At 43.3% G+C, this 21,606-nt stretch overlaps 1 protein-coding gene across 1 annotated transcript in view; it reads left to right on the top strand.

Annotated features, from left to right (window-relative positions):
• CNTNAP5 (contactin associated protein family member 5) overlaps window positions 1-21,606 on the top strand; it is a 919,822-nt gene that overhangs the window by 510,342 nt on the left and 387,874 nt on the right. Inside the window, 1 exon segment of the mRNA XM_038741400.1 lies at window positions 20,180-20,444. Within this exon segment, the coding sequence (XP_038597328.1) occupies window positions 20,180-20,444 (265 nt within the window).

Raw genomic sequence — 21,606 nt, 5'->3', positions numbered from 1 at the left:
GTGTTCTGGGAACAGTAGGTGCTCAGTGCATACCATTCGTTGATTAAAACAGTCTCTCTGGCTATCATCATCATCAATCGTATTTATTGAGTGCTTACTATGTGCAGAGCACTGTACTAAGTGCTTGGGAAGTACAAATCGGCAACATATAGAGACAGTCCCTACCCAACAGTGGGCTCACAGTCTAAAAGGGGGGTACAGAGAACAAAACCAAAGATACTAATAAAATAAAATAAATAGAATAGAGGCTATCAGTCTCCAATTGGTCATTTTATCTTCCCTTTTCTAGCACTGCAATCACACACAGATGGAATGTCCCCAGAATAAACAGCGTTTCCTTACCACTGATGGATACCCAAATGGACATCTGCACACACCCTTTCCACCCATAAACTTAGGAATCAAATGGGACAAAACCCATTAGGTTGCTTTGAATTTGAAATTGCATGATGTGTGTTTATCACTTTAATGTGCACCCTGTCCCTCGGAATTTCCGTGCGCATCTTTGTCCTCTACTATTTCCCCAATTTGTGATTTATTTTAATGTTTCCCTCCCCCTCTAAGCTGTAAGCTCCTTGGGGACGGGGATCATGTCTAGCAACTCTGCTATACTGTACTCTCCAAGCGCTTAGTACAGTGCTCTTCACACAGTAAGCGCTTAATAAATTCCATTGATTTGACTGGTAGGCATTAGGCAAGAATCAGTGTGATGCAGGGACCAGAGTCTATTTCGAAAGACTTCTATAATGTTTGCTATGTTCTTGGTTCATTACAGAGAACCTGATTCCATTCCCCTGTTACCCTGTGAGTCAGTTCTGGCCTCTCCTTGCTCTAGGCATTTTTTCTGACAGTTCTCCCAGAGATGTTTTAAGTCCTGCAGAGGACATTTATTACCTCACAGGAGTAGGAATCTTTTCTGGGAGGTTGGAGTGGAGTAGGTTGTGCAAGGAATTCTAAAAGCACTGGGAAAAAATTCATTTTTTCCAACCTTGAAGTTGGAAGTGTAAGGTTTCTGTTAGCAATCTTGTTGTTGAGGAAGAAAAACCTTAAAAACTAAATTTTAATGTATCTTTAAAATAGTTGTTCTCTTTGTACTTGTGAAGAGCCCATTTGGGCCTCCAGGACATTGGTCTCAGCATGCAGCACCTCCTAATGAACAATTTCAGAAATTGTTTTTAAGTGCTTATTATATCACAAGCACTGTGGTGAGCATTGAGATAGGGGAATTCAGATCTGAAATGGTCATGTCCCACAAGGACCTCATAGTAATAATAATAATAACAATAATAATAATAATAATAATAATAATAATAATGATAATAATAGCATTTGTTAAGCACTTTCTATATGCAAAGCACTGTTCTAAGCACGGGGTAGGATACAAGGTGATCAGGTTGTCCCACGGGGGGTTCACAGTCTTAATCCCCATTTTCCAGATGAGGTAACTGAGGCACAGAAAAGTGAAGTGACTTGTCCAAAGTCACATAGCTGACAAGTGGCAGAGCTGGAATTTGAACCCATGACCTCTGACTCCCAAGCCTGTGCTCTTTCCACTGAGCCACGCTGCTTCTCCATGTTTCCCCATTCCTCAAGAGCCTCCAGGGGCTGCCTATCTGTCTCCGTGCATTAAACCGAAACCCCCTATTTTCGGCTTTAAAGCAGTCAACCACCTTTCCCCCTCCTAACTCACCTCACTACTCTCCCACCAAAACCCAGTCCAAACGCTTCGCCCCTCTAATGCCAACTTTCTAACTGAACCTCGATCACTTCTATCTCGCCACCGATTTCTCGCCCACATCCTGCCTCTGTCCTGGAATGCCCTCCCTCCTCATATCTGACAGAAAATTGCTCTTCTAGACTGTGAGCCCGCTGTTGGGTCGGGACCATCTCTATATGTTGCCAACTTGTACTTCCCAAGTGCTTAGTACAGTGCTCTGCACACAGTAAGAGCTCAATAAGTACAATTGAATGAATGAATGAATGCTGTCCCCTGCCACTTCAAAGCCTTACTGAAGGCACATCTCCTCCAAGAGGCCCTCCCTGATTAACCACTCTTTGCCTTTTCTTCAACTCTCTTCTGCATCTTCCTGACTTGCTCCCTTTATTCATCCCACACTCCCAGCCCCAGAACACTTATGCACATATCTGTAATTTATTTATTTACATTAATACATGTCTCTATGACTCTATATGTTGCCAACTTGTACTTCCCAAGCGCTTAGTACAGTGCTCTGCACACAGTAAGCGCTCAGTAAATACGATTGATTAATGTCTGTCTCCCCAACTAGTCTCTAAGCTCACTGTGGGCAGGGAAAGTGTCTGCTATATTGTTATTGTACTCAAGTGCTTAATGCAATGCTCTGCACATACTAAGATCTCAATAAATACAATTGACTGACCGACTGACTAAGCTGGGAGAAAAACAGGTATTGAATCCCCCTAATCAATCAATCATATTTAGTGCTTGCTTTGTGCAGAACATATATTCATTCATTCATTCGGTAGTATTTATTGAGCGCTTACTGTGTGCAGAGCACTGTACTAAACGCTTGGAAAGTACAATTCAGCAACAGAGACAATCCCTGTCCAACAATGGGCTCTATATATGTCTGTATTTATGTATATATGTTTGTACATATTTATTACTCTATTTTACTTGTACGTATTCATTCTATTTATTTTATTTTGTTAATATGTTTTGTTTTCTTGTCTGTCTCCTCCTTCTAGACTGTGAGCCTGCTGTTGGGTAGGGACCGTCTCTAGATGTTGCCAACTTGTACTTCCCAAGCGCTTAGTACAGTGCTCAGCACACAGTAAGCGCTCAATAAATACGATTGAATGATTGAACACTGTAGGAAGGGGTTGGCAGAGTACAATATAACCAAGTTGGTAGACACAGTCCCTGCACACAAACAGCTGACAGTCTGGAGGGGGACACATCCAAGTAGATGTGTCCTGAAGGCAGGAAGAAATGTGAGATTGCAGTGAAGGAGAGAGGTCAGAGCTAGAGATATAGATTTAAGAATCAATCAATCAATCATATTTATTGAGTGCTTACTGTGTGCAGAGCACTGTACTAAGCACTTGGGAAGTACAAGTTGGCAACATATAGAGACAGTCCCTACCTAACAGTGGGCTCACAGTCTAGAAGGGGGAGACAGGGAACAAAACCAAACATACTAACAAAATAAAATAAATAGAATAGATATGTAGTGGCTGGCCATCGATTGGAACCCAGGTCTCCTGACTTCCAGTCCTCTGCTTCATCAACTAGACCACTCTGTGTCCCAATAGTTTATAAGTTTGGCAGCCTGGATCAGGAGGATCAAGACTCAGTTGAGGATACCGCATTCTTCTAGTGATTGTCAAGGCCCTGAGATTTGCATCCCTTTATTTCTTAACTTAGAAATGGAAAAATATTCTTCATCTTTCCAATTTGAACTTGGAGAACATGGTAATTTTTTTTTTTCATTCTATAAAAGTGCAGTTTTTCAGAGGAGGCAAATTAGTGATGCTTTACTAATTCGGAAAAATCAAGAACTAGCTCAGACATCTTTCCCTGCAAATTAAAATGAATACTGATTTTCACTTCGATCATCATCATTTCAACTTAACTTCCTGCCACTTGCATTACAACTTTATTCTCCAGAGTTTGCTTGGGGTGAATAATTTCAGAAGTGAAAGCCTTGTAAAAGCAAAGTATTCTGTAAAACATGTTCTGCAAAAATATATAAATGTTCGATACCACTGGTTCATTTATTCATTCAATCGTGTTTATTGAGCACTTACTGTGTGCGGAGCACTGTACTAAGCACTTGGGAAGTACAAGTCGGCAACATATAGAGACGGTCGCTATCCAACAACGGGCTCACAGTCTTGATATATATGCATGTATGTATGTGAGTGCAAACACACAATCGCAGGGGAATCAAGTCCAACATTCATTCAATCATATTTATTGAGCGCTTACTGTGTGCAAAGCACTGTACTAAGCGCTTGGGAAGTTCAAGTTGGCAACATATAGAGATGGTCCCTACCCAACAGCGGGCTCACAGTCTAGAAGGGGGAGGCAGACAACAAAACCAAACATATTAACAAAATAAAATAAATATAATAAATATGTACAAATAAAATAAATGAAAAATAGAGTAATAAATACGTTCAAACATATATATGTATATATATATATATGTGTGTTATATACATACAGGTGCTGTGGGGAGGGGAAGGATGTAAGGCAGGGGGGATGGGGAGGGGGAGGAGGGGGAGAGGAAGGAGGGAGCTCAGTCTGGGAAACATCTGCTGCTAAGCAAGTGAATGATGTACCCTTCTACCAAAAGGTGAATTTTGTCCTTTACAGAGCTCCAGTTAGGGACACTCACAAACCTCCATTCACTGTGTATTGCTTAGAACAGTGCTTGGCACATTTAGTGAGCCCACTGTTGGGTAGGGGCTGTCTCTGTATGTTGCCAACTTGTACTTCCCAAGCGCTTAGTACAGTGCTCTGCACACAGTAAACACTCAATAAATACGATTGATTGATTGATTAACAAATGCTATTATTATTATTATTATTATTATTATTATAGCATTTAATCATTCTGACAGTGGTTTAACTGAGCCTGAATTGTTTCCAGAAATGTTACCCCCCCCAAAACACAAATCCAGCCTAAATCTTTTTGGAATATATATATATATATATACATATATATATATATATATATATATACACATATATATATATATATATACACATATATACATATATATATACATATATATATACGTATATACATATATATATATGTATATACACACACATATATGTATATATATATGTATACATATATACATGTTTGTACGTATTTATTACTCTATTTTTTATTTATTTTATTTGTACATGTTTATTCCATTTATTTTAGTTTGTTGGGTAGGGACCATCTCTATGTGTTCCCAACTTGTACTTCCCAAGCGCTTAGTACAGTGCTCTGCACACAGTAAGCGCTCAATAAATACGATTGAATGAATGAATGAATATTATTATTATATCATCATTATTAATCACATGTTAAGAACTTAAAATGTCCCAAGCATTCTTCTGAACTCTGGGGTAGATGCAAGTTAATGGGGTCAAACAAATGTAGGGTAAAAAAAAAAAGGAGCAGCCTGTTCTAGTGGATAGACCACAGACTTCGGAGTCAGAGGACCTGGGTTCTAATTCTGGCTTCACCACTTGTCTGCTGTGTGACCTTAGGCAAGTCACTTCACTTCTCTATCGCCTCAGTAAAATAGGAATTAAGACTGTGAGCCCCATGTAAGTCATAGACTGTGTTCCACCTTCATTCACTCACTCAGTTGTATTTATTGAACACTTACTGTGTGCAAAGCATCTACCCCAGAACTTAGTTCAGTGCCTGTCACATAGTAAGTGCTTAACATTTTTAAAATCCCCCCAAAATACAGCCCCTTCTTCTTCTTCAAATGGTATTTGTTAAGGGTGGGGATCATGCCTATCAACTCTATTGTATAGTGTATCCCAAGTGCTCAGCAGATACCATTGTTTGAGGCAAACAATCCATCTCTCTTTGCCCCTTCTGTAGTTGTTTTACTAAGGATTAGCATCGATAGAGTTCTTCCTTTTGTTGCCATTACAGAAAATCAAACTTAATTTCACTCCACTCCCTTTTAGGGCATCTGATGGCATTAATTGAACTGATACTCCTGGGAGATGCCAGTTTTCTGGGAAAAGTCCTACCTTGAACCTCTAACTTTCAGTCTGTTTTCATCCAGGGTCTCACCAAGGCTCAGACTGGGAGACAGGTTTTAAAAGAAATTTGCAATTCTTTTTAGGTACCGTCTTACACTACTAGGTTTCCAATAAGAATGGTGCTTCACAATTAAATAGGAAAGCAGAATATCACTGAATGAAAAAGAGTGGACCGCTTTCCTTCACTGTTAGGAAACCTGTTGGTGATACTACCCAAACATACAAAACATTTAGAATGATCTTAATCATTGCTTTTCACTTGAAGCTTACCAAGCAATTTAAGCTTATTTATTTATGTATTTATTTATGCATGTTGATGTCTGTCTCCCCCGCTAGACTGTGAGCTCATTATGGGCAGGGAATATGTCTGTTTTTTGTTGTACTGTACTCTCCGAAGCATTTAGAACTGTGCACACTGTAAGTGCTCAATAAATACGATTATTATTAATAAAAAAATTGATTAGGGTTGAGGAAATAGAGTATAAGAATATTTGTATTTGCTGTGGAGCTAGGACGTTAAGGTGTTTAAAGGGTATACAGCTAAGTGTATAGTTAACACAAAGAGGAAAGAGGATAGTCATTTTAATAAAGGGCTTAGTTTTGTAAGACTCCTTGGAGGTGATTTTAGGAAGGTTTTGAAAGTGGGGGAGAGTGGTGGATTTTAACTCATATGTCAGATATGAGGGGAAAGTGAGTTCCAAACCAGTGGGAGAATGTGGGCAAGAAGTCGGTGGTGGGATAAATTAAAACTAGGTGTCGAGAATAAATTGGTGTGTGAGAGGAAGGGAGTGTGTGGGTTGGATTGTAGGTGGAGGTCTGTGAGGTTTACTTAAGGAAAGAGAGAGTTGATTGAATGCCATTTAAATGGTAAGTAACTCCTGTTTGGTGCAGAGATGGATGGGAAAGCACAGGAGGTTTTAAGGAGTGGGGAGATGTAGACTGAATAGATTTTCAGAAAAATAATCCAGTCAGCAGAGTGAAGTAAGAACTGAAGTAGGGAGGCAGAGGAGGCTGGGAGGTCAGCAAAGCAGACTGATGTCATAGGCAATTCCAGGAATGGAGTGTTTGGATAAACTCCTCACTCTCGGCCTCAAGGCTGTCCATCACCTCGCCCCCTCCTACCTCACCTCCCTTCTCTCCTTCTATAGCCCAGGCTGCAAACTCCAGGTCTCTGCCGCTAACCTCCTCACTGTACCTCGTTCTCACCTGTCCCGCCATCGACCCCTGGCCCACGTCCTACCTGTGCCCTGGAATGCCCTCCCTCCTCACATCCATCAAACTAGCTCTTTTCCCTCCTTCAAAGCCTTACTGTGAGCTCACCTCCTCCAGGAGGCCTTCCCAGACTGAGCCCCCTTTTCCTCCTCCCCTCCCCATCACCCTTACTCCCTCCCGCTGCTCTACCCTCCCTCCCCACGCCACAGCACTTGTGTGTATATACGTACATGTTTATTGTTCTATTTATTTTATTAATTATATGTGTATCTCTATAATTCTATTCATTTATATTGATGCTACTGATGCCATCTTGTTTTGTTGTCTGTCTCCCCCGTTCTGGACTGTGAGCCCGTTGTTGGGTAGGGATTGTCTCTATTTGTTGCCTAATTGTACTTTCCAAGCATTTAGTACAGTGCTCTGCACACAGTAAGCGCTCAATAAATACAATTGAGTGAATGAATGAATGAATGAATGAATCAGCATGGTAACAATTTTGATGGAGAGGAAATGGTGGATTCTGGAGGTGTTGTGAAGGTTGAACAATAGTGTCATGAAGAATTGATTTTTGGAAGGGTTGAATTAGAGAGATGATTCTAGGACAATACCTTGGTACAGGCTTGTGAGAGAGGGAAGATGGTGGTATAATTATGGTATTTTTTAAATGGCATTTATTAAGTGCTTACTATGGGCAAAGCACTGTTCTAAGCACTGGGGAGGCTATAAGGTGATCAGGTTGTCCCACAGGGGGCTCACAGTCAATCCCCATTTTACAGATGAGGTAACTGAGGCACAGAGATGTTAAGTGACTTGCCCCAAATCACACAGCTGACAGTTGGCAGAGCTGGGATTTGGACCCATGAACACTGACTCCAAAGCCCGTGCTCTTTCCACTGAGCCACGCTGCTTCTCTTATTTGTTAGGTACTTACTGTGTACCAGGCACTGTACTAAGCACTGGGGTGGATACAAAATAGTCGGGTTAGACACAATCCCTGTCCCATATGGGGCTCACAGTCTCAATCTGCATTTCACAGATGAGGTAACTAAAGCACAGAGAAGTTGGTGACTTGCCCAAGATCACTCAGGAGTGATATTAGAACCCATGACCTTCTGATTCTCAGGCATGGCTCTATCGACTACACCATGCTGCTTTGCGATGGGAAAGCCATGGGAGGACAGAGTTTGGGTGGGAAGATGAGGAGTGCTGTTTGGGATGTGTTAGATTTGAAGTACCAGCAGGACATCAAGTGGAGATGTACTGAAGGCAGGAGAAAATGTGAAACTGCAGAGACGGAGAGAAGTCAGAGCTAGGGAGGTAGATTTGGGGGTCACCTGCGTAGAGATGGGAATTGAAGCCGTGGGAGTGAATGAGTTCTCCAAGGGAGGGAGTGTAGATGGAGAATAAAAGGGAACCCAGAACTGAGCCTTGAGGGACACCCACATTTTAAGGGCGGGAGACAGAGCAGGAGTCTGTGAAAGAGACTGTGAAGGAGGTACTAAAGCAATCAGAGAGAAGAGTGTCAAAGTGTCAAAGGCGGCTGAAAGGTTGAGGAGGGTTAGAATGGACTCAGACTGCCTAACATAGCTAATATTTGGGGAGCACTGACTGGGTGTTTAGCACCATAGTAAGCACTTGGCAACGTACGGAAAGAGAGGCCTTCCCAGACTGAGCCCCTTCCTTCCTTTCCCCCTCGTCCCCCTCTCAATCCCCCTCATCTTACCTCCTTCCCTTCCCCACGGCACCTGTATATATGCATATATGTTTGTACATATTTATTTATTTTACTTGTACATATCTATTCTATTTATTTTATTTTGTTAGTATGTTTGGTTTTGTTCTCTGTCTCCCCCTTTTAGACTGTGAGCCCACTGTTGGGTAGGGACTGTCTCTATATGTTGCCAACTTGTACTTCCCAAGCGCCTAGTACAGTGATCTGCACACAGTAAGCGCTCAATAAATATGATTGATTGATTCAACTGAAAATGGCTCCTGTTCCCCGGGAGTTTCCAACCTAGGAAAGATGATAAACACGGAGGTTGCTAAAATTACAAGTGAAATGTCTAAACAAACTCTTGCCTATGTCTCAGTCAAGTAAGAGCCAGGTTCCCAATCTACCAGATACGTTCAGCTCTCTTTCACGTACTCACACTGAGAAGCAATGTGGCCTAATGGAAAGAGCCCAGTCCTGCGAGTCAGAAGGATCAGGATTCTAATCCTGATTCCCCGACTTGTCTGCTGGGTGACCTTGTGAAAGTCACTTCACTTATCTGTGACTGTTACCTCATCTGAAAATGGGGGTGAACCCCATGTGGGGCAGGGACTGTGTCCAGGTTGGTTACCTTGTTTCTATCCCAACACTTAGTACAGTGCCTGGCACAGAGTAAGTACTTAACAAATACCACAGATACTATTATTATCCATGGCTTTTGGAGGAGAATGAGGCTCGGATGCCACAGTGGGCGGGGTTGGGGTCCAAGGCCATGATTCCCCCAACCCACCCCAAATGGGCCATATTCATGCTGGGGAGGGCTCACGCTATGCTCCCATTTTTACCTGTTATTGCTGTAGTAGTGAATATATATAGTTGATAAATGTATTTAATGTTATATATTTATATATATATATAACAATAATATAATAATATAATATGTATAATAAATACAGTTAATGACTATAGTATATATAGTTAATGAATACGTAGTAGTATAGTAGCTTGTTGTCACTCCTCAAGGGTGGTGATCCTGTGTCATAAGTCTTCTCTCAAGCTTAGAGCTGTGCTCTGAAAAGAGTAAGCACACAAGCATTCTCAATCAGTGGTATTTATTGAGCACTTGTTGTTTGCAGAACACTGTACTGAGCACTTGGGAAAATACAGTACAACAGAGTTGGTAGGCATGCTCCTTGCCCACAATTATTATTGATTAAATACAGTAGGAGCCCTCTCTCAGATTCACATCTGGAGAGTTTCCAGTCTCAGCTGTAATAATAATGGCACTTATTAAGCTCTTACTATGTACAAAGCACTGTTATAAGCAGTGTCAGAGGACACGGGTTCAATAATAATAATAATAATAATAATAATAATAATAATAATGATAATAATAATAATGACAATAATGGCATTTATTAAGCACTTACTATGTGCAAAGCACTGTTTTAAGCGCTTGGGAGGTTACAAAGTGATCAGGTTGTCCCAAGGGGGGCTCACAGTCTTCATCCCCATTTTATAATGATGGCATTTATTAAGTGCTTGCTATGTGCAAAGCACTGTTCTAAGATGAGGTAACTGAGGCACAGAGAAGTTAAGTGACTTGCCCAACGTCACACAGCTGACAATTGGTGGAGGTGGAATTTGAACCCATGACCTCCCCCATAATAATAATAATAATAATGGCATTTATTAAGTGCTTACTATGTGCAAAACACTGCTCTAAGTGCTGGGGGAGTTACAAGGTGATCAGGTTGTCCCTCGTGGGGCTCACAGTCTTAATCCCCATTTTACAGATGAGGTAACTGAGGCCTAGAGAAGTTAAGTGACTTGCCCAAAGTCACACAGCTGACAATTGGTGGAGCTGGGATTTGAACCCATGACCTCTGACTCCAAAGCCCGGGCTCTTCACAGCTGGAGAGTTTCCAATCTCAGCTATCAATCAATCAATCAATCGTATTTATTGAGCGCTTACTGTGTGCAGAGCACTGTACTAAGCGCTTGGGAAGTACAAGTTGACAACATATAGAGACGGTCCCTACCCAACTGTGGGCTCACAGTCTAGAAGGGGGAGACAGAGAACAAAACAAAACATATTAACAAAATAAAATAAATAGAATAGATATGTACAAGTAAAATAAATCAATAAATAGAGTAATAAATACGTACAAACATATATACATATATACAGGTGCTGTGGGGAAGGGAAGGAGGTAAGGCTGGGGAGAGGAAGGAGGGGCTCAGTCTGGGAAGGCCTCCTGGAGGAGGTGAGCTCTCAGTAGGGCTTTGAAGGGAGGAAGAGAGCTAGCTTGATGGATATGTGGAGGGAGGGCATTCCAGGCCAGGGGGAGGATGTGGGCCGGGGGTTGATGGCGGGACAGGCGAGAACGAGGCACGGTGAGGAGATTAGCAGCAGAGGAGCGGAGGGTGCGGGCTGGGCTAGAGAAGGAGAGAAGGGAGGTGAGGTAGGAGGGGATGAGGTGATGGACAGCCTTGAAGCCGAGTGTGAGGAGTTTCTGCCTGATGCGTAGGTTGATTGGTAGCCACTGGAGATTTTTGAGGAGGGGAATAACATGCCCAGAGCGTTTCTGGGCAAAGACAATCCGGGCAGCGGTGTGAAGCATGGATTGAAGTGGAGAGAGACAAGAGGATGGGAGATCGGAGAGGAGGCTGATACAGTAGTCCAGATGGGATAGGATGAGAGCTTGAACGAGCAGGGTAGTGTTTTGGATGGAGAGGAAGGTAGAGTCAAGCAGAGGCATACCCATTCAATTCCTAGCTCGGGCAGTGGCTAGCAAGTGGAAGGCAATCTGCTACAAGTCAAAACTCAGCTGTACGGGGAAGTAGTGGCTTTGGAGAGAGTCGGGGGTGGAGACTCAAGTTTACTGCATGGAAAGAGGCCATGGCAAGCCACTTCCATAGTTTTACCAAGAAACCTCTATGGATACACTACCAGAATGATTGCCGATGGAGATGGGGCCTTCTGGGAGAGATGCCTCCATGGAGTACCTACGGGATGGAGATGACTTGACAGGCTAAGACAAGACAAGAGGGTAGGAGCCCAGCACCTAGTAATGGATGGGTCTTCAGAGAGAAGCCATTTAACTCCGCCATCAAACCTCTGTCCCCTTACCCCCTTCACATCTCATTCCCATAATAATCTGGCCACATATTTCACTGATCAAATTGAGACCATCAGGCATGATCTCTCTGAACCCTCTTGTTTCTCTCCAGCCCCCCTCTCCTTCCTGCCTTCTCTTTAATTCTCCCAGCTTTCCTAGCTTTGTCTCAAGGAGAGATCTCTCACTGCCTCAAAATTTCCCCCCTGCATCTACAACCTCATCCCTTCACCCCTGCTCAAAACATTTGCCACTCCCTTCTTCCCTTCCCGACCACCATCTTAAACGATTAATTTTCCAGTGGCTTCTTTTCCACTGCTCTCAAACATGTTCATGTCTCCCCTATTCTAATAAAATCCTCCCTCGATCCCATAGCTCCCTCCGGATATCACCCCTTCTCTCTCCTACCTTACCTCTCCAAACTTCTTGAGCGAGTCATCTACACTTGCTGCCTCCATTTCTTCTCCTCTGATTCTCTCCTTGACCCCCTCCGATCTGGCTTCTGCTTCTTCATTGCATGGAAATTGTCTTCTCTAAAGGTCACCGGTGACCTCCTTGTTGCCAAATCCAACAGCTTCTATCCTAACCTTTCTTACTACAATTCAGTCTGCAAACATTCACTGCTCTAACGTCAACATACTCACTGTACCTCAATCTCGCTAGTCTCGCCCCTGACCCCTTGACTAAGTCCTCCTATTGGCCTGGAATTCCTTTCCTCTTCATATATGGCAGACGATAACTCTCCCCTTCTTCAAAGCCTAAAATCCCCTCTGAGAGACCTACCCCAATTAAATCCTCTTTTCCTCTACTCCCTCTCCTGCATGGCCTATGTTCTTTCATCTGTACCCCTGTAGGCATTTGATGTTCACTCCACCCTCAGCCCCACATCAGTTATGAAATAATAATAATAATGTTGGTATTTGTTAAGCTCTTACTATATGCCAAGCACTGTTCTGAGCGCTGGGGTAGATATAAGATAACCACGTTGTCCCAAGTGGGACTCATAGTCTTCACCCCCGTTTTACAGATGAGGTAACTGAGGCACAGAGAAGTTAAGTGACTTGCCCTAGGTCACTTTGCTGACAAGTGGCAGAGCCAGGTTTAGAACCCATGACCTCTGACTCCCAAGCTCATGCTCTTTCTACTAAGCCACACTGCCTTCATAATATGTGAACATATCTGTAATTTATTTTAATTCATTCAATTATATTTATTGAGGGCTTACTGTGTGCAGAGCACTGTACTAAGCGCTTGGGAAGTACAAGTTGGCAACATATAGAGACAACAGTGGGCTCACAGTCTAGAAATGTCTGTCTCATTCTAGATTGTAAGGTCCTTTGGATAAGGAGTATGTCTACCAACTCTGTTGCATTGTATCAATCAAGCAGTGGCATTTATTGAGCTCTTACTGCATGAAGAACACTGTACTAACTGCCTGGGAGAGCACAATATAATAGACACATTCCCTGCCCACATTGAGCTTACAATCTAGAGGGAGAAAAAGCCTTTAAAATAAATCGATAAATGACAGATATGTACATAAGTGCTGTGGGGCTAGGAGGGGGGATGAATAAAGGAAGCAAGTCAGGGAGACGCAGCAGGGAGTGAAGAGGAAAGGAAGGCTTAGTCAGGGACAGCTTCTTGGCGGACTCTCACAGGCACGTAGCACAGTGCTCTGCACACAGTTAATCACTCAATACATTGATTACTGCATCAGCCTTCTCTCTAATCTCCCATCCTCGTGTCTCTCTCCACTTCAATCCATACTTCATGCTGCTGCCCGGATTATCTTTGTCCAGAAATGCTCAGGGCATATCACTCCCCTCCTCAATAATCTCCAGTGGCTACCAATCAATCTGTGCATCAGGCAGAAACTCCTCACCCTGGGCTTCAAGGCTGTCCATCCCCTCGCCCCCTCCTACCTCACCTCCCTTCTCTCCTTCTCCAGCCCAGCCCGCACCCTCCGCTCCTCCACCGCTAATCTCCTCACCGTACCTCGTTCTCGCCTGTCCCGCCATCGACCCCCGGCCCACGTCATCCCCCGGGCCTGGAATGCCCTCCCTCTGCCCATCCGCCAAGGTAGCTCTCTTCCTCCCTTCAAAGCCCTACTGAGAGCTCACCTCCTCCAGGAGGGCTTCCCAGACTGAGCCCCTTCCTTCCTCTCCCCTCATCCCCCTCTCCATCCCCCCATCTTACCTCCTTCCCTTCCGCACACCACGTGTATATATATATATATATATATATGTTTGTACATATTTATTACTCTATTTATTTATTTTACTTGTACATATCTATTCTATTTATTTTATTTTGTTAGTATGTTTGGTTTTGTTCTCTGTCTCCCCCTTTTAGACTGTGAGCCCACTGTTGGGTAGGGACTGTCTCTATATGTTGCCAATTTGTACTTCCCAAGCGCTTAGTACAGTGCTCTGCACACAGTAAGCGCTCAATAAATACGATTGATGATGATTGATTGATAGATGGATTGACTCAAAAAGGGACCGAGGCTACTGATAGGGAGATTTTAGCAGTACGTTGCATCAGTGGCTAGAAGGATCACTTTGCCTCCAAAATCTATTCCACTCTGGGCTTGTGCAATTGTAGTTTTTTTCAGTGCCAATGTGTTTGCCAGTTGCAGCCCTTAACACTGTTTTTATTTCCTTCTCTTAGTGGTCATAATCTTCCCGGGGCCTCTGATTCCAAAGAATTACCTGGCTACTCCTGGCCACATTCCATACTGGTCTATCTGCCTTTATGAAGCCCTAGTGTGTTATGTTGCTTGTGGCCGTTCTCTATTACGTCTTTACGCTCTCATTCCGCTTCTGTGGCTTTGGACGCTACATTTCAGTTCCTTGGGTCCCCGTTGTTATTCATTCCCTCATCCCACTTAAGGCAGCTCGCTACAAGGAGCACCGCCTCGATGCCGGGGCTGGCCGTCTTCCCGGATCTTGTTATTAGGGCTTCACTCTCACTCGTTGCTGTTCAGTTTGGCTCAAAGGCAGCTTGGTGAAATAGTTGAGAAGCCAGATGGTCCCAGGTGATTGAGCATAGCACAGTCTCGATTCCAGAGTCAAACATTTTCCTTTCTCGTTCCTCCAGTAATGCCTTTTTGATGGTGATGTTGCCTTCCTATTAGAGTCTGCCCAAGTTCCTTCTTTGCCTCTGTAATCCGCACAGATGAATGGATTCATACCCTTATGAGATGCTTTCTCTATGCTCCTGCCAGGTAGTTGGCGAAAATCTAACAACTGAGAAGAAAGTTTGTTCCCTTCCGAGTTCCAGCTCCCACAAGCTGCCAAACTGCAGGTTTCTGGCTGGGAAAAGATACCTTTAGCTTAATAATAATAATAATAATAATAATAATAGTAATAATGGCATTTATTAAGCGCTTACTATGTGCAAAGCACTGTTCTAAGCGCTGGGGATGTTACAAGGTGATCAGGTTGTCCCACGGGCGGGCCTCACGGTCTTAATCTCCATTTTACAGATGAGGTAACTGAGGTCCAGAGAAGTGAAGTGACTTGCCCAAAGTCACACAGCTGACAATTGGCAGAGCCGGGATTCGAACCCCTGACCTGCGAAGCACAGTACTAAGCATTTGGGAGAATACAGTACACTAGAGTTGAAAGACCTGATACCTCTCCTCAAGGAGTTTGAAAATACTTAATGCTAAAACTAAGAACATTCACTTCATTTTATCCTCTTGTGTTTCCTTCCAGCTAAATCTTTTCACCATTTTTTTCAGCCTAACCTAGTAAAGTTTAGGCTCTGTCCTTTAATGTTGCTCATATGTGCGATGTAGTGATAGTGGTAACAGTTGGAGTAGTGGCAATAATAGAAGTAACAAGAAGTAACAGCTGTAGCAGTAGTAATCATAGTAATAATAGCAGTATTCCTTCAAATGCCTTTGAAGCATTTCATTCAATGGCATTTAGCGCTTACTGTGTGCAGAGCACTGTACTAAGCATTTGGAAAGTACAGTTTGACAACAGATAGAGACAATCGCTACCCAACAGTGGGCTCACAGTCTAGAAGGGGGAGACAGACAACAAAACAGAACAAGGAGACAGGCATTAATAGCGTAACATTTAATAATAATAATAATAATAATGGTATTTGTTTAGTGCTTGCTAGGTGCAAAGCACTGTTCTAAACCCTGGAGAGGATACAAGGAGATCAGGTTGTCCCATGTGGGGCTCACATTCTTAATCCCCATTTTACAGAAGAGGCAACTGAGGCACAGAGAAGTTAAGTGACTTGACTAAAGTCACACAGCTGACAAGAGGCGGAGCCGGGATTAGAACCCATGACCTCTGACTCCCAAACCCGGGCTCTTTCCATTGAACCACACTGCTTCTCTAACATTTCCTATTCATAATTACTTCAAGGGGTGTGCCCTCAAGAATGCCCCATTTTCCTTCATAAAGTTGTTCTGCTATGGGCATCCATAGAGTTTTCTTGGTAAAAGTACGGAAGTGGTTTACCATTGCCTTCTTCCATGCAGTAAAAAACAAAATCAGTCAATCAATCAATCATATTTATTGAGCACTTACTGTGTGCAGAGCACTGTACTAAGCGCTTGGGAAGTACAAGTTGGCAACATATAGAGACAGTCCCTACCCAACAGTGGGCTCACAGTCTAAAAGGGGGAGACAGAGAACAAAACCAAACATACTAACAAAATAAAATAAATAGAATAGACATGTACAGGTAAAATAAATAGAGTAATAAATATGTACAAACATATATACAGGTGCTGTGGGGAGGCATTTAACAGATACCACAATTATTAATACGACTATTAGTACATCCACACAGACCACCACTCTTCCTACTTCCAAAGCCTTTTTAAAATCACATCCTCAACCAAGAGGTGCTACCCAATTAAGCCTTCATCTTCTCTCCCCCCTCCCTCTCCCTTCGGTGTCACTTACACCGAAACAAAACTTGAGTCTCTCCCGTTGTCTTTGATCAACGTTTTGATCACTTGATCGTCTGCCTTTGACTCTTTTCTGTGCCGCTTCTGCCCACCACAGGTGAATCAACTTTGGCTGACTCTTCAGGTTAGATCTTTCCATATGGCATAGCTCAAAACTTTGTCAATTTATGCAAACTCTCCTGCCACTATAAAGGGTCGATTGATAGGAGAGAATAACAACAGTAGTTGTAATAAACTACTACTACTACTACTATTGTGGAAAGAGCCCGGGATTGGGAGTCAGAGGTCATGGGTTCTAATCCTGCCTCAGCCACTGGTCTGCTGTGTGACCTTGGGCAAGTTGCTTAACTCCTCTGTGCTTCAGTTATCTCATCTGTAAAATGGGGATTAAGACCGTGAGCCCCATGTGGGATAACCTGATCACCTTGTATCCCCCCAGCACTTAGAACAGTGTTTTGCACATAGAGAATGCTTAACAGATGCCATCATTATTATCACTACATTCATTCACTCGTATTTATTGATCACTTACTGTGTGCAGAGCACTGTACTAAGCGCTTGGGAAGTACAAGTCGGCAACATATAGAGATGGTCCCTACCCAACAATGGGCTCACAGTCTAGAAGGGGGACAGACTTCATCTATGACTATCTATCTATCTATCTATCTATCTATCTATCTATCTATCAATCATAGACTCTATCTATGACCAGAGTTCATCTTCATCACTACATCTATGTTTACTATAATAACTGTACTAGTTGTAGTAAACATAGAAATAGTGATAGAAGTAATAGTACTACTACTAGGCACTCTAGTAATACACCCTCTCTCCCCCTTTTAGTCTGTAAGTTCATTGTAGGCAGGGAATGTGTCTGTTATATTGCTTTATTGTACTCTTCCAAGCACTTAGTAAATTGATAGGACACCATAAACGTTCAATAAATAATAATTATAATGGTATTTAATAATAATAATAGTATTTGTTAAGCGCTTACTATGTGCCAAGCACTGTTCTAAGCACTGGGGGAGATACAAGGTAATTAGGTTGTCCCATGTGGGGCTTACAGTCTTAATCCCCATTTTACAGATGAGGTAACTGAGGCACAGAGAAGTTAAGTGACTTGCCCAAGGTCACACCGCTGACAAGTGGTGGAGCCGGGATTAGATTATTTGTTAAGCGCTTACAATGTGCCAAGCATTAATTAATTAATTCATTCATTCATTCAATCAATCGTATTTATTGAGCACTTATTGTGTGCAGAGCACTGTACTAAGCACTTGGAAAGTACAAGTTGGCAACATATAGAGACAGTCCCTACCCAACAGTGGGCTCACAGTCTAAAAGGGGGAGACAGAGAACAAACCAAACATACTAACAAAATAAAATAAATAGAATAGATATGTACAAATAAAATAAATAAATAAATAGAGTAATAAATACATACGAACATATATACATATTATAGGTGCTGTGGTGAAGGGAAGGAGGTAAGGTGGGGGGGATGGGCAGGGAAGGAGGGGGAGAGGAAGGAAGGGGTTCAGTCTGGGAAGGCCTCCTGGAGGAGGGGAGCTCTCAGTAGGGCCTTGAAGGGAGGAAGAGAGCTAGCTTGGTGGATGGGCAGAGGGAGGGCATTCCAGGCCCGGGGGATGACGTGGGCCGGGGGTCGACGGCGGGACAGGCGAGAGCGAGGCATGGTGAGGAGATTAGTGGCAGATGAGCGGAGGGTGCGGGCTGGGCTGGAGAAGGAGAGAAGGGAGGTGAGGTAGGAGGGGGCGAGGTGATGGACAGCCTTGAAGCCCAGGGTGAGGAGTTTCTGCTCTGTTCTAAGCTCTGGGTATACAATCAACTGACTGATTTACTGACTAGTGATATCTGTTAAGCGCTCTCGGAGTGCAGCGCTCTCTCAATGTATTAAGCTTTTCTTAAGCATGCCAACACAACAAGGGTTGTGAACAACGAGGTTGTGAACCACAACGAGGGTCCTGTGGATCCCACAGTGGCCTTTTATGTTACCCATGCCTTCATAGGTGAATGTCACCTTTGAATATGAAGAGCAATTATATATATTAAGCCCTTTGCAAATACAAACAGGGAAGAGACATGACCCTTACCGCAAGGACCTTACACTGTAATGGGAAGATGGACAAAAACTTATTTACATGTGGTGAAATCTAAGAAAGTAATAGAATAATTGAATGATATATATTCAGAAGGGCTCAGGAAGGGCATAGATGAGTGCTTCATTTGAGGAAACTGCTTTTGAGTGGGAATGGCGTGGGCTGCTGGGAACTAATTGTGGAAGGCTTGGTGGAGGAGGTGGGATTTTAAGCGATGGGAATATTTTGCTCCATGGGATCTAAGGAAGGAAGGAGTTTTGTGCTGGGGGGGACAGCGTGGGCAGGAGAGAAGCAGTGCGGCCTAGTGGGTAGAGCACGGGCTTGGGAGTCAGAAGGACCTGGGTTCTAATCCTGACTCTACGACTTGTCTGCTGCGTGACCTTGGGCAAGGCCCTGCTGAGAACTCACCTCCTCCAGGAGGCCTTCCCAGACTGAGCCCCTTCCTTCCTCTCCCCCTCGCCCCCTCTCCATCCCCCCCGTCTTACCTCCTTCCCTTCCCGACAGCACCTGTATATATGTATATATGGTTGTACATATTTATTACTCTATTTGTTTATTTATTTATTTTACTTAGGACATATCTATCCTATTTATTTTATTTTGTTAGTATGTTTGGTTTTGTTCTCTGTCTCCCCCTTTTAGACTGTGAGCCCACTGTTGGGTAGGGACTGTCTCTATATGTTGCCAATTTGTACTTCCCAAGTGCTTAGCACAGTGCTCTGCACATAGTAAGCGCTCAATAAATACGATTGATGATGATGATGAAGTCACTTGACTTAGGTGGGCCTCAGTTACTTCATCTGTAAAATGAGCTCGAATTGGGACATGGACTTTGTCCAGTGTGATTAGTTTGTAACTACCCCAGCATTTAGAACAGTGTTTGACACATAATAAGCACTTGACAAATGCCATTATTATTATTATTACAGCTAGGTTAGCATCTATTATATATCTCCCCCACTGCGTCTGGAGCACCAACGGCCAAGTGCTCAGTAATCACTAATCCTTTCCTGTTCCTATTTCTACCATCTCCTTTCTCAGAGAAGATAAACTGAAGGTTTTTTTTTTAATCAATATGGTAGTTCTCATAATCTGATCACACCGTATTAAAACACTTTGTAAGTCTCTCAGCAAAAACATCTTATAGTTACCCATGGGAATAGCAAACATAAATCTTCCATTCAGGCATCAATTAGAAGTAGAATGATCCCTGAATTCAGGCCAACTTCAATAGTTGGTTTATATGAGCTGTCAGATTATGGGACTTAAAAAATGGACTCTACGTGTTTATATTTTGCTTTGCTTTTCCAGGGCAACGTGACCTTTTCCTGCTCAGAACCGCAGATTGTTCCCATCACATTCGTCGGCTCCAGCAGCGGTTATTTGTTGCTCCCCGGAACTCCGCAAATCGATGGCCTGTCCGTCAGTTTCCAGTTTCGAACCTGGAACAAAGATGGTCTGCTCCTGTCCACCGAGCTGTCTGAGGACACGGGCATCTTGCTGCTCTACTTAGAGGCTGGGACATTAAAGCTCGTTATCCGGAAAGCGACCGAGAGCTCCGTTGAGATGCACACAGGTACCGCGGCCTTCCGGCTTTCCAAATCAAAACTGTGGCCTTTCATTCTTCATTCATTCATTCATTCATTCATTCAACCGTATTTAATTCATTCAATCGTATTCATTGAGCGCTTACTGTGTGCAGGGCACTGTACTAAGCGCATGGTAAGTACAAGTCGGCAACACATAGAGAAGGTCCTTTTACCCAACAATGGTTTACCCAACCCTCTTTTAGACTGTGAGCCCACTGTTGGGTAGGGACTGTCTCTATATGTTGCCAATTTGTACTTCCCAAGCGCTTAGTACAGTGCTCTGCACATAGTAAGCGCTCAATAAATACGATTGATGTTGATGATGGGATCCCAGTCTAGAAGAAGAAGAAGAAGCAGCGTGGCTCCGTGGAGTCAGAGGTCATGGGTTCAAATGCCGGCTCCGCCAATTGTCAGCTGTGTGACTTTGGGCAAGTCACTTCACTTCTCTGTGCCTTAGTTACCTCATCTGTAAAATGGGGATTAAGACTGTGAGCCCCCTGGGGGATAACCTGATCACCTTGTGGGAGAGACAGACATTAATACAACTAAACAGACATCAATATAAATAAACAAGAGAAGCAGCTTGGCTCAACGGAAAGAGCATGGGCTCTGGAGACAGTGGTCACGGGTTCAAATCCTGGCTCCACCAATTGTCAGCTGTGTGACTTTGGGCAACTCAACTTCTCTGAGGCTCAGTTACCTCATCTGTAAAATTGGGATTCAGCATCATCATCAATCGTATTTATTGAGCGCTTACTGTGTGCAGAGCACTGTACTAAGCACTTGGGAAGTACAAGTTGGCAACATATAGAGACAGTCCCTACCCAACAGTGGGCTCACAGTCTAAAAGGATTGACTGTGAGCCCTCCTTGGGACAACCTGATCACTTTGTAGCCTCCCCAGTACTTAGAACAGTGCTTTGCACATAGTAAGTGCTTAATAAATGCCATTATTAAATAAATTACAGACATATACATAAGTGCTGTGGGGCAGGGAGAGGAGGGAAGAGCAAAAACATTCGTTGAGCTCTTACTATATTCCGGGCACTGTACTAAGTGCTGGGGTGGATACAAGCAAATCGGGTTAGGCGTAGTCCCTGTCCCAGGTGGGATGCACAGTCTCAATCCCCATTTTACAGATCAGGAAACT

The sequence above is a fragment of the Tachyglossus aculeatus genome, chromosome 1 (assembly GCF_015852505.1).
Source record: "Tachyglossus aculeatus isolate mTacAcu1 chromosome 1, mTacAcu1.pri, whole genome shotgun sequence".
Taxonomy (NCBI): Eukaryota; Metazoa; Chordata; class Mammalia; order Monotremata; family Tachyglossidae; genus Tachyglossus; species Tachyglossus aculeatus.
Note: the sequence above shows the minus strand (reverse complement) of the source record. Positions and strands in the feature narration are given on the sequence as shown.